General features: G+C 38.5%; 1 protein-coding gene across 1 annotated transcript in view; it reads right to left on the bottom strand.

Annotated features, from left to right (window-relative positions):
* The window catches only part of NDUFS4 (NADH:ubiquinone oxidoreductase subunit S4), a 45,057-nt gene that overhangs the window by 21,723 nt on the left and 8,625 nt on the right, over positions 1–14,709 (bottom strand). The window contains exon 2 of the mRNA XM_027709326.1: positions 5,419–5,497. Within this exon, the coding sequence (XP_027565127.1) occupies positions 5,419–5,497 (79 nt within the window). The remainder of the gene's footprint in view (positions 1–5,418; positions 5,498–14,709) is intronic.

Raw genomic sequence — 14,709 nt, 5'->3', positions numbered from 1 at the left:
TTCACATTCTGAGAATCCTATTAATACACTGTTACTCCAGGATTATCTAGTAGTAAACACTTAAAATAGACACTAAATTCTACTTCTAGACAGCCAAGAGGTAGCTGCTGAGATTCTTGACACAGATTTTAGAATAGTTATTAGAATCATAGAATCATTTAGGAAATAATTGGAAAGGCCCATAAGATCATTTAAGTCCAAATGTTAATCCAGCATGGCCAAATCCACCACTAAAACATGTCCTCAAGTGCCACATCTACACATATTTTATGTACCTCCACGGATGGCGACCTAACCACTTCCCCAGGCAGCTTAATTCAATGCTTGAGAATCCTTCCTGGGAAGAAATTTTTCCTAATATTGAAAGCATTTCCTTTTGTCCTATCACTTGCTACTTGGGAGAAGACCCCCACCTGGATACAACCTCCTTTCAAGTACTGGAAGGGAATGATAAAGTCTGTTCTGAGCCTCTTTTTCTCCAGGCTAAACAGATTGAGTTTCCTCAGCCACTCCTTGTAACAGCTGTGCTCCAGACCCTTCACTAGCTCTGTTACCTTTCTCTGGACACGCTCCAGCTCCTCATTTTCTTTCTTCTAGCGAGGCACCCAGAACTGTACACAGGATTTGAGGTTTAGTCTCATCTGTGCCAGTACAGGGGGACAATCACTGCCCTGGTCCTGCTGCCCCCACTACAGCTGTTCCAACCAGGATGCCACTGGCCTTCTTGGCCAGCTGGGCACATGCTGGATCATGTTCAGCCTCTGTCAACCAGAACCCCCAAGTCCTTTTCCACCAGGCAGCTTTCCAGCCACTCTGCCCCAAGCCTGCAGCACTGCCCCAGGTTGTTGTGATCCAAGGGCAGGACCCAGAACTAGGTCTTGTTAAACCTCATATCACTGGCCCCAGCCCACTGATCCAACCTGTCCTGATCTCTGCAGAACCTTCCTGCCCTCCAGCAGATCAACACTCCTGCTCAAACTGGCAGCACTGGTGAACTGACTGAGGGTGCACTCGATCCTCTTGCCCAGATCATCAGTCATGTTATTAAACAGGGCTCTGATACTGAGCCCTGGGGAACACCACTTGCGATTGGCTGCCAGCTGGATTTAACTACATTCACACTACTCTTCGGGCTTGGCCTTCCAGTCATGCAGTCTTTCAAGGAGTGAAAAGTACACCCATCCAGGCCATGAGCAGGCAGTTTTTCCAGGAGAAAGTTGTGGGAAAGCATTTACTAAAGTCCAGGTAGATAACATCATGGCCTTCCCTTCATCCGCTATGTGCATTTACTTGCTTTGGCCTAGGCTGCTGCAGTATATGGTATTCACTGCTCATCTTGAATGTCTTTTGAAAAGTATGAACAGCTCATCCTCAAATAAAGGTTCAGATTTTCTGTGCCCAGTTTGGTGTATATAAGTCACCTTCAGTGAGTTATGTAGAGTTTGTCTACGATCTAAAGGAAAATGGCCCTCTGCTGAGCTTCAGTACTGAGACTGCTGAACCATTACTGAAAAAAGGTTAGCTAACACTATAGACCAAACAAAACAACTTCAGGACAGGTGACGAAATGTCATCATTCTACCTAGCCTGTCATACTCATAATAGTCTGTCCCTAGATGTTTGCACAATGCTGCAAAAACTAATTCAGTGACATTTCAACTGCACTTGATAGCACTGGTCTGGAATGCTTAACTCTGTCTAGCAACTCCTATTTTATCTTGGCCTGGTACAGAATAAAAACATCTGTGAGATGACTACAACTGATCCTTAACCACAGTTCCACAACTCTTCTAGTGCCTCCCCAGTGACCAATTCCTATAACTGCTCTTGCAATAATTTTTGCTTTGAGCTACTGCATATATATTGTCAGTGGAATATTCTGCTTTAGCAATGCAAAGGATAATTTCTGGCAGTAGTTCTAATTTTAAAACATTCTTTAAATACTGTCACCATTTAACCAACATAAAGGTCCTTTTATTGACAAATATTTGTGGATACCTTTCAACTGCAGGGTGCAACCCTGACCAAAGTGCCCAACTCCAGCTAGACACCCAAAATGCAGTATTACCAGAACTGGCTGGGAAGCCTGCTAAAGCGCTCATGCTCAACTGGAAGACACTTAGCTACAACAAACAGTATTGATGCACCCTACTCTCAATAACTGGAACAAACTGCAGGAATCAGGACAGTTCAAACCTCCATTTCAGGCAAAACCACTTCAACTTTTTATAATAATGACGGAAGCTATGTTATAACATACACATGAACAGTTAAATAATTTGGAACACTACCTGAGATTTGCTGCCGATGGCCTTTGCCCTCTACAGCCCAAATTTCCTAATGCAAGCAGGGTCTTGAGAGTCTACTTTTCACACAGCTATTTGTCCAAACTCTTGGAATACAATCTAATTGGTGGCCAGAGATTCAAAATGTCATGCAAGAACTGTATTTCCACTGAGCTTTGTTCATTTTGTATGCTATTTTCTTCAGATTTTACTGTTCATTAAAAGTTATTTTATTCAGTATTCACAGAAAACAGCTGATAACTGAGACAAAGATATAATTTCTTGGATGTGTTCTATGCAAGCTGAGCACTTAAATCCTTTCCCATTTAAGAGTCCCAATTTTTTTCTAGTGTGAAATGAATGTGGTCTAAACTACTGTTTTTACTACTATTTCATTACAACTCATTTTTCTGTTGTATTCAACACATTCTGCAGTAAGCAGGTGACCTGCAGGTGACCTGCAGTAAGCAGGTGACTGACTACCACTTAATTATTCAGTGTCAGGATGCTCATCCACCTTCTATTTGTTTTTGCTAACACAAAGAGAACCCAATCAGACTCTAGGTAATTCAAAGGAATTTCTGTTGAACAAGGTCTAGCATATGCATGTACACATATGAACACAAGGTCTACAAAAGCACTGGAAATAGATTAATTACACTACAATATGCAGTTGAAAGTTTTCAACAACCACAACGTTACTCTGCTAGCATTGTAAACATCAAGTCACAGAAGAGTTCAGTTTCAAATAAGTTTCAAGAGGAGCAAGGCAAACAAGCACAACCATATCCCACTTTCCACCTGTTCTTGCTCTGTTTTCTGATGTGCATGTAAAAGCACCTATAAGGTGATGTTCACCTTTAAAAAAAAATAAGTACTATATATATATAAATAAAACCAGGAAGACAAATCCATCAAAATATGATTTAAGGATTTCTAACAATCAGTAAAATGAAAGAAGGGTTCTTTTGAAATTGAACACTAAGTATCAACTTTCAGAATACAGTTTAATTACAATTTGCAAGGAAATAATGGTTTGGTTATGCTTTGCAACATTAATTAAAGAAAATTTATGTAGATTCTTAAATTGGCTTTAATGGGTTGTAATTAATCCTACTTAAAATTGGGCAAAATATTGCAGCAACCTACAATAAGTTAAGAAGGTACTCTACTTTTCCATAAAGTTTAACAAATGTCTGAAGAACTTCTTCTAATCCTGAAAGAGTTGAAACCACATCAAACCCTTCTGTGAATATTTTCCTTGCTAACAGAACATAATTTTTGCCAGTTAACAGAACATGAATTATTGGTTACTTTATGACATTACGGAAACTACTCCAAAAATTTAACTAAATCCACAAATTATTCTAATGTTCTGTCATTTTGTTTGAGGTCCTACAATAATCTGGAAAAAGAAGGTTTGTGCATTTAGAATGTGGACCTACATGCACAACACTGTAGGAAAATACTATTCAGTCAGACATTTAACCTAGTACTCAAAACAACTAAAGATAAAGTAGTAGTTTATATAAATTATATATATATAAATAAAAATATTCAAAGGCTGCAACTACGAGATTGCAAAAAAATCACAGCAACTATAATAAGAGAGTCTTCAACTTCATGACAACATACAATTACACTAGAAATAAGTACTTCACTTACATTCATTTTACAATAACACTACAGCAAGTGAATAGTTGTATTTCAAATTAGTTTCACTTTAACTCAACTGGAAGCATAAACTCTCACAGTTGTAGATAGTACAACCCTAACTTTAGATAATGTACATTTAAACACAAAATGGAAGATAGAAGAGAATTTATCTTGTGTGTTTGTCTTTGTGCTGATGTCTCTTTCAGATCTATGCATCCATCACCTGAGGCCACAATAGGGAAATGCGATACTGCAAATTCAGGCACTATAAAACCTCTGTTTAGATACACTTTTTTTTTTTACTGTTAAAGAACACTGCATCTAAAATTCATTTAGGAAAATGTGGTCTGTTGAATCTTATTTACACAGTGACTCATGAACTCTGTACAAAGTTCCTGAATTCCTAGTTATGCAACTCGATTAGCAAGATAATTATGTTTGCTAGAATTAAGTACTAATTTTTTCCCTAATTTCTGAACCTAAAATTATACTGTTACTTCTTAAATTCAGAAACTTTATGAAATAACTTTTTTTACCTGTATGTAGATTATTATTGTAACATCTACATACAAAATATACAAGAAAAAAGCACTAAAGAGTTGTTAAAGTAGGTATGGGGTTTTTTTCCAGTAGCCTGTTAAACTTCAGCTGTCTCTAATTCTAGTTATCATTGCAAATGTACAATTTATAAATACAAATTCTAAATATTTCTTAGGTAGTTAAGGGGATACAAAAAAGTACATACAATGTGAATTGCCTGGAACATACAATAGGAATATTTTTTTCCTGAAGATTCAAAAGTGATATGAAACCCAATGAAAAGCATGCTTCTGCTGTGACGCATTCCCCCCAGAAGTCTTACAAAAATTATACTATTGAATAATATAAACATAAGTGTCAGGTTGCATCTAGAGTAACAGACCACACATTATGGAAGAACTTACAAGAAAAGACTGCCAAATTTCTGATCTGCTACTGATTAGCAGAAGAATGTTATGCATTTGTTTCTAGCTGTAATCTAACCTTCATGCATATTCAAAAGCTACAGTGTATATTGCATAGTAACAATAATCTTCCATGATGTTTCCTTACACAGTATCTTCAGTAATATGGGTCCTAATGAAGAAAATATTAGGAAACTGGTAAAATTCTGTGTAATTTCACTACACAGAAAATATACACAAATTTAAAAAGAATAAATTATTAATTACAGCTCACACTGGTCCTTGACCAAAATATAAAAATTAATAAGTCAGGTACTGATCATTTACATTGAAATATGGCATTCAAAGTGTTAAGCAATCACATACTTATGTTTTACTGATGTTATCCTTTTAAAAATAATGAGGGACTGTTGCTTTGTAGTTCACATTTATATGGCTTTCCTAGAAGAACACAGAATACCATACTGAATGCCTATTGTGCAGAAATAACCCTGAAGGCTGTATCATAGCAGTATTCAGTAGAAAACTCTTACCAATTTTTCATCAACTGTGATGAGTTGCGTGTCTCGAGTTTGGTCCTCCGCCAGCCGCCATGTGGAAGTGCTCAGTGACCTGCGGTGCAAGACTTGAAGTTAAAAAATGATTCATGCAATGAGAAAATAGAGGCAGACAAATCTTACATAAACAAGTTACTTTAACAATATCCGTCTTGTAAAAAAAATGAAGAGGGAGAGATGAGGGCACAAAAATCCTTTTTCTCCCCAATTAGTTCTGTCTGCTGAGTTTTTGGCAGACTCTCATTTAGTAGTTCACAACAGGCTGCACTTTATGTCAGCCTACAGGCTCTCTGTCACAGAGAGACTGCCAGTGGCAAGGACTGTACTGCTCTATATGAATGTACAGTAGCTGGTTTGTCACGAACAGACATAAAAACACACAGCTGCTGCAAGCATTCTGGAACTCTGATCCTGAAAATGATGGTATTGGAGGAAAAAAAATCCTAAATCTATTTGTAATGGTGAAGCTCCAGTTCTACACTTTAACAGCAGAACATTACCAATTGAAAAAAAAAAAACAAAACCAAACCCAAACAAAAAATTACTAAACAAACTTTAAGCTGATACTGCAAACACAATTTTCTGGTTTTGAGTGGGCAAAACTCACAACTATTTTGATTACTTTCTAAATTAGTTTGGGTCAGCTTATTCATTTCCAAGAAATATGGTTAATCTTCTTGCATAATTGCTAAATCTGTAAGGTACACATGGAAACACAGAACCCAATTTCACATCACTGAATTAACAAGCAAAAGCTGACCTTAACTTGCATTATGTCACTAACATCAGGGTTCAGCCCTTGGAGTACAAATCATCTTTTGGCAAAATAATGCCACAGCAGGTGAACCAAGTCAAGCAGTCTAATTCTCTGAGCTAATCATAGAATACCAGGTTGGAAGGGGACCTCAAAGACCATCTGTTCCAACCTTTCTTGGCAAAATCACAGTCTAGACAAGACGGCCCAGCACTCTCTCCAGCTGAATCTTCAAATTGTCCAACACTGGAGAACCCACCACTTCCCTGGGGAGACTCTTCCAATGGCTGACTGTCTTACCATATTGTAAAAAATTTTCCTCTTGTGTCTAAACGAAATCTCCCCAGGAGTAACTTGTATCATTAATTTCCTTTCCATATGACTCCCTGTAAAAAGGGAGTCTCCACCTTCTGTGTAAAGATCTTTTAAATAGTGGAATATGATTACAAGGTCTCCCGTAAGCCTACTCTTCTCAAGACTGAACAAACCCAATTGTCTCAGCCTTCCCTTACGCTGCAGGATTCCTGGTCCTTTGGTCAGCTTTGTGGCCCTTCTCTGGACCTCTCTAGCCTGTCCATACAGTATTCCAGATGTGGCCTGACAAGTGCTGAAGAGTGGGATAATAACTTCTTCATCTCTGGTGGTTGATGCAAGTTGTTGATGCAACCCTGCAGTCTGTTGCCTTTCTTTGCTGAGTAGCAAAGATCACTCCCATGGAGCTTGTCTTCCTCCTGGACTGCCAGGTCCCTTTCCCCAGAGCTGGTCCCCAGCTGCGTAGAACCCAGACTGTGCTGCACTCCTGGATTACGATTTCCCAGGCTGTAAGGACAACAACTTGCCCGTGTGGAACCTCATAACCTCATAAGTTAGCCCACTCTTCCAGCCTTCTAGGTCTTCCTGCAAAGTGTCACTTCCTTTACAAAGTGACTACTTCCCCACTCAGTTTGGTATCATCAGCAAACTTTATCAGGGTACACTTGATCCCACCAATCACTTATGATGATATCAAGCAGTGCTGGGCCCAGTATTGATCCCTGGGGACCCCACTTCTGACAAGTTGCCAGCATGAAAAGGAGCGTTGTACCACCACCCTCTGGGTGCTGCCTGTCAACCAGTTCCCCACCCACTGCAAGGGCCACTTTGTTAGACTGTAACACATCCATTTTTCTGGGAGGAGGCTGTGAGAAACCACATCAAAACCCTTGGAGAAATCCAAGTAGACAATAGTGTGCTTCATATCTAATTAAGGTCATTTTAAACAAATGAGAAAGCAAAATGCAAGAAGTGAGTTGTCTATACAACTCAAGAATCTTACAAAACTAAGCAATTGGAACAAAGTTCAGTAATATTGAATCTATACTTCTAATGCAGATTACACTCTACTAAATTACCTTTCATGTGCCAATGGAAATTCAAATGGTATTCAATGGAATTCAAAAATTCTCCAAAGCACAAAGTTTATAGAATCACCAACTCTGACATGGACAGACACATCTATTACCATTTAGAGTGACAAAATCTGTCTGGAAAATTATTTTGTTTGAAGAACCAGAAGGAGTTTTCAAGTGCAAGGAAGGAAAACAATTTAATAAATAACAAAGGTAACTACTCTGTTACCTCAAAAACCTCTGTACCAGAGAGCTTCTGGCTCAACACAGCTCCTATTTTTTAATTTGTACATGTAAACTAATATAGCATAAAAACAGAATAGACAGATACCAGAGTTCTAGGATAAAAGTCTCTTATATGGTTCTTATTCAATAACACACCAAGACAGAAGTTATCCTAAGAGCATTCTGAACAGCATTACACTTGTGTTCCAGTCCTAAGTAGCTGAAGCCACAAAATGTCCAACCTTAAATTAGGCAAAAAACCATTGTAATAGGAAAATCAGTTTCTTCCCTGCTTCAGCAGCTTTAGTATCAAAGTAGTATTCTGCAGGTATTCTGGAACTTTACGTGATACAGTGTTCACAACATTACTTAACATACGTCCAAAGAACGACATTTAATTAATTCATTTAATTAATCCCTTCTGTAAAGAAAAGTAATCTAGACTATTAATCAAGAAGTTCTCTGACCCTTGCTCTGTGAAGAGGTCTGATCAATATGTAAAGATTTGGGTACACAAGGATTGTAACAAGGTTGATCATAATCATACTTTTTCTTGTAATGTAAGTTCAATTTGGAACAAAATTTAGCACACATCAGTTTGAATAAGATTGTGTGTGGGTTGCTTGTTTTGTTTTAAATTGGAAAAGCTTTGCGAAGTATAAATGCCATGCCCTTCCAAAATTATCTCCACTCAGCATTATGTAATTTGACATTGTTTTTAGTAGCACCTTTATAGTTAATAGGGAAGAGCAGGGCAAAACCCCCACCAGATTAAAGGTTGGCAGAAGTTCTTTCTGAGGTGCCTCCACATTTTATACAGGAGTAGCTGATTTTTTTGCACAAGGTGTCTCTGTCAACTGGGGTAATTTGCAAGGCATCACACCTTGCAGCTCCCCATGATGTTTCAGCTCTTCTTCAAAAACAGATGGACAGCTTACTAACCTAAGTCATCTTCTACTCCTCTTCATCACCTTTCAAAGCCATTTCTTTTGACTATGTGGTTCTGGAGCATGCCCAATTGTTGCCGGAATTTGAAACCTTGTACATTTCTTACATGTGTTACCTTCTGTCCATCCTTGGATTGCAGTGAGTTGGAAAGCACATACTTTCTTTCAGGACTTCTTAATTGAAAAGTGACTGAAAACTGGCTTTTGGACTAGACTAGGAAAGTGAATCTTAAGTCAGTGAAAGAGAGACCCTCACGTGAAAATACATTAAATACCAGTTTTGCTTTAAAGATGACAGGCTGCTGATTCTTCCATTTGTTACATATCTCACAGGAAAGTAATCTGGAGCTTGGAAAATACCAGCATCTCTGAAATACCATGTTAACTGAAATACTACTATTTGGAAGTCACTAGAAAGTGTTTCTTGATTCCCAGAATGTTTAATTTTCAACAGGCTTCATTTCAAGTTTGTTCCTAATGTGAGGCACTTAACTGAGGAGAGAACCAGGAAACAGACCTCTTTCACACAATCCTGTCTTTTCAAACTCCCACAATGGCAAGTATCATTTCATCGTTCAAGTTTCCCCTTAGAAATTGTATAAACTTTACAACACCTATTCTACCTTCAAATTAAATGAATATGTAATCTCAATCATTAAAGTACAACTCGATTTAAGCCTTTTATTATGTCCTGAACAGTACAGTAATTCTCAGAAAATTTCCCACTAATATTTGCTTCTGCCCAAATCCAGGCCAACTTTTAGATAGCTTTTGTGATGGATAAACTTGCAGAAGTATAAAATACAATTTGACAGTTCCATTCTCATTAAGTTATACTGCTTTTTTTCTGCTACTGACCTCTGGAAAGGTAAGCTATTTTCTTCCTTTCTCTTTGTAAGCAACATGAGTACGTACGCATTACCCCATTTTGCCTCTTTTTGACTGCTTATGCTTTTTTTCCCCCCTGCTGAAATATCTTGATGATGAAGCCTTAAGAGCAAGAAGTTCCATTTCTACCCTCTTCAAAGACTAATCAAACTCCCATTTAAAATTACTGTACACAGAATACTTCAAATATTCATAAATAGACCGGTAAAATAATTCTAAATTTCAGAAACCATACAGAGCGTTTTACATGCAGCTAGCAACAGTAAACCCTGCTACCTTCTAGGTCCATTAATACCCTATTCAAAACACGTATCAAACAAACTTCCTTCATAGTTACTATCTAATAAACAAAGTGTGACAAGACTCTAAGCTGGCCACAGTTCTGTTGTTGATCTGCTCAAATGTTTTTCTGAGAGCAAGCTCATTAGTGATGAACAAACAAGCTTTTAATTTTAAAAGCCGGGGTTTATTAGAACAGCTAGCCTTTTAAAATAAGAACCCTTGAAAATTACAGAAGACAAAAGTAAAATTAAGGTTTACAAAAAGAAGTCACCTGTGTCCTTTATGATATACTTTCCCACAGTATAGCAGCTCTTTTGCCTTCTGAGACCATCATTCAAATTGTCATTTAGTTTGTACTTACAAAAGTATTTTCTGCCCACCCCATTCTACTGTATCGGGCATATAAATTCCTTAAACTTGATCTATATGATCCTGTGCCATTATTTTATACTATTATAAGTTAATATTTTCAATAGATTATTCTTTAATTATGCTAATTTTTAAAGTTCACTTAAACTGTAATGTTGTATAAAAAAATTTTGTCTTTACCATCAATCTGATCAGTTCAGCATGAACTCTGCTTTTATATGTGCTATAAAACAATACACTTTAATATTTCTGTGTTTTAGTGTTAGGAATTTTAAAAAGGTTAAAGTAACTTTTTCTTCCACAGTGCACAGTTCTTTACAGTGGCAAATACAACTGAACGTTGCATCTAGAATGAGTTATAGCTACCATTTGTTATTTTAGAGTCTCACAATAAATTTAAATGTCTTTCATACTGTGTAGAGAAGACAGAAATAGAAATTTGGCAAAGACTACACTACACAGTCTTCTTATTAAATACTTGTCAAGTCTTACATCAGCTCAGTAACATGAAATGAATTAATGAGGACTACTAGTGAAAATGGGTATTTGTAGAGTTCAAAACTTTCTATAGGTATCATGTGTCCTGGAAAAACAAATGACTGTGATCACCTAACCACGTCTTCCATGAGGAGTGTGTACTCCCCTTCTGCCATCATCTGCTGTTCCAGCCAAGTCACAAACAGGTTCCACATCTCTGCTACACAAATGAAGGGGTTCTGTGAGAAACCACTGGAAGTTCTCTAGTCTGCAAGAGAACTACAATATCCATACTAGTATCAGGTCTCTCAACCATCTTTCCCACTGTGGGATAAGGACACAGAGTTCCTTGTTGCAGGAAACCTACTTAGGTCTCTTTCCTTCTTACCTTAGAGACCCCAGCTCTGCTGATGCCATTAACCAGTTCTGTAGAACAGGAGAAATCAAATAGTAAAAAAACAGACAGTGGATGTCTTTTGTGATATCAGGATAAAGGATATTAAGGCATCTGAGTGGAACATATAACCTGGTAGTTCTAGGTACCTGTATTCAACCTCTAAAATTCAACAAATTTGAACATCTTAAATATCTGCTAAGTAACCCATGCTTAAACCCCTACATGGTAAGAAGCTGCCATATTTACACGGCATGAATTTCCCTTCCATGGAGAGCAATGCTGTGATCAGAATGTTACACAACACCCAGATGTGAAAACTGGTATTTACCTGATATAATTCAGTAGCTGGGACTCGATCCATTGCACAAAAACATCTCCTTAACCTCTTTATACAACAAATCTGACTGTTCGATCTATTAGCACCCCCTTTTGGTCAATTGTAGGAGATATGTTAAAGAAAACCAGGTATCACAAAACAGGTAATCAGATCACAACACATAGGTGAGACAAAGTCTTGAAGAAAACCCCATGTGCCACATGAAAGATCAATATAGTCACTAAGAAGTAAGTCTAAAAGGTGTTTTAAGTATTCTGATACTGAATGACCAGGGCACCAGGAGGTGTGAATATACGTATATCCAGAAGCAGAAGCCATGATGAATCATTCAATACACTGAACAGACATTAATTCGTATGAAACCAGCCTTTTTTAACATTATCGCATTTATAAAGGCTCCACGATGTACAGACACCCTAAAACCATTAAATTCTGAACAAAAAGAACACAGAAACTACCTGCTCAACTTCCACAGCCTCTAACCTAGTCATACACTGTGATTAAACAGACTAAAACCAGATCAGTATAAAGTTCTTGCACACAAAACACAGGTATTAATGACTGCCTGTTATACAATGTTGAATACAGGATAGATCACAGTATTAAATCCCAATATAATACATTTTTATAAAAACAGCTTGTAAAGCAGAACTTGTGACAGATGAATTCAAATACCGTGGGATAATGCTTCCTTGGTATTAAATTCACTATTGTAATTCAAGTGATAATGACTTAGAGTCCACAGTATTTTATTTTTACCCAGATTCATTTACTAGTCTTACTACATCCCAACAGAAGCAAAATATGGCATATAATGCCAAACACTGCCTGTGGAGACCATGTAGTTCTATATTGTAGTTGGAACTGCATGAGTAACTTTTGTGGTTGGAGGAAAAGTAAGTTCCTCATTAATAAATACTTTCATACTCTGACAATATTGGCTAATCATACTTTTTCCTTTGCCTTTAAAATGTTAAATTATAAACACAGTAAATCATGTTTCTGAATGGATAAAAGCAATACCATTTACGCTAAACTACTGAAATTTCTGTATTAAGTGGTAAAAATGACCAAAATGGAAATACAAATATATAAACACTGCTTCTACTTGCTAAAAAGTTCATATGAAATATATTTTTTTTTCCAATTTCCGCAGTGTGTGTTTGGAAAACAGGGCAACAACTGACTATGCTTTTCTGTTAGGCATGCCTTCTGAAAAGAAGCAATGGTTACATAATTGTACTAAATAAGCACAAAAATAAGCATTTGACTTGTGGTTTGGAACTTACAGTGTGCATCTTCAAAGCTAAATGTTAAGTTCACCTGCCTTTATAAACATTAAACTACAGGCCTGTCTCACTTTAGTGTCTGGTAAAACTATGAAGAAGATTATTCTGAGAGTTATTGAAAAACACCTGAACAACAATACAGCCATCAGTCACAGCCAGCACGTCTTCACGATGGAACAGTCCCGCTTCTCAATTTCCTTCTATGGCAGGTAACTACAGTTAACCAGTTGATAAAGAGAAGCCAGTTGATGTAATCTTTTTGCATTTCAGTAAAACTTTTGATACTGTCTCTCACAGGATGGTTCTGGACAAAATATCCAGCACACAGCTGATGAACACATCATGTGATGGGTGAGCAATTGGCTCATGGGTCAGGCACAGAGGGTGATAGCGACTGGGGGTGACATCAGACTGGTTACCCATCACTAGTGGGGTTCCACAGGGCTCCATCTTAGGCTCTGTGTTCTTCAACATCTTCATAAATGACCTGGATGCAGGACTAGAAGGGATACTAAGCAAGTTTGACAATGATACTAAACTGGGAGAAGCTGCTGACTCCCTCAAAGTCCAAGAGGCTGCACCAAGAGATCCTGACAGAGAGATGGGCAATCACCAACCAAATGAAGTTTAACAAGGGAAAGTGCCGGATTCTGCACCTAGAAGGGACAATGCTGGATGTACAAACAGACTGCTGAAGACCAGCACTGCAGAAAGGAAACTGGGGATCCTGGTTGATGCCAAGTTGAATATGAATCAGCAGTGCCCTGGCAGCCACAAGGGCCAACCATGTCCTGGGGGGTGTCAAGCAAAGCATCGCCAGCCGGTTGAGAGAGGGGATTGTCCCGCTCTGCTCTACACGGGGGTGATCTAATCTTGAATATTGTGTGCAGTTCTGGGCACCACAATATAAAAAAGACATTAAGCTATTAGAGAGTGTCCAAGGGAGGGCAACAAGGATGATGAAAGGTCTGGAGGGGAAGCTGCATGTGGAGCAGCTGTTTCACCTGGAGGAGACTGAGGGGGGACCTCATTGCAGTCTACAACTTCCTCGTGAGGGGAAGATGGGGGTAGACACTAATCTCTTCTCTCTGGTGACCAGTGACAGGACCCGAGGGAATGGCCTGACGCTGTGTCAGGGGAGGTTTAGACCACCCAGAGGGTGGCTGGGTACTGGAACAGGCTCCCCAGGGAAGTGGTCACAGCACTAAGCCTGACAGAGTTCAAAAAGTGTTTGGACAATGCTCTCAGGCACATAGTGGGATTCTTAGGGTTGTCCAGTGCAGGGCCAGGAGTTGGACTCAGTGATCCTTGTGGGTCTCTTCCAACTCAAGATATTCTATGATTCTTTGAAATTAGTTAAATTTTCAACTAGTAAATCCTTCATTATGTAGCAAACAATCAAATTTTAGTTATTTTAGATTCTACTTCAATTATCCCACAGTTGGAAAATGCTACTGACCTATCTATATTCAAACAAAGTATCAGCTGACCCACTGCCACAACACAAAGACAGACACAGTTCTTCCAGAACTACCCCAGGACCAGAGCACTGTAGCCACTTCTGAACTCTAGTTAAGCCCCCAGGACACAAGTCAGCTTTGTTAAGACATGACTTGAGTTGCCCACCATTAGTTTTCCTCATTTAACCACCTTTCTTGCAGTCAAGAAGTAATAAGAAAGGTTAGCTTAGTACCAAGCCCACACTGTCCCCAGCTCAGACAGGGCCCATTTGAGTAGCCAGTTAACTGAGCAGACACCACTGAGCACACAACAAAGACCAGCCCTTCAGAAGGCTCCACATCAGGCAGACAGTACACAAAGGCAGGCTCAACCTACTCCTGCAGAGTTATACAGGTGTCTCCACCATGCCTTTGAGTATAAGCATTCACACAATGAAAACAGTTTGAACTGAGG

This window comes from Neopelma chrysocephalum, unplaced genomic scaffold, assembly GCF_003984885.1.
Source record: "Neopelma chrysocephalum unplaced genomic scaffold, ASM398488v2 Primary Assembly neopelma1_96770, whole genome shotgun sequence".
NCBI lineage: Eukaryota > Metazoa > Chordata > Aves > Passeriformes > Pipridae > Neopelma > Neopelma chrysocephalum.
Note: the sequence above shows the minus strand (reverse complement) of the source record. Positions and strands in the feature narration are given on the sequence as shown.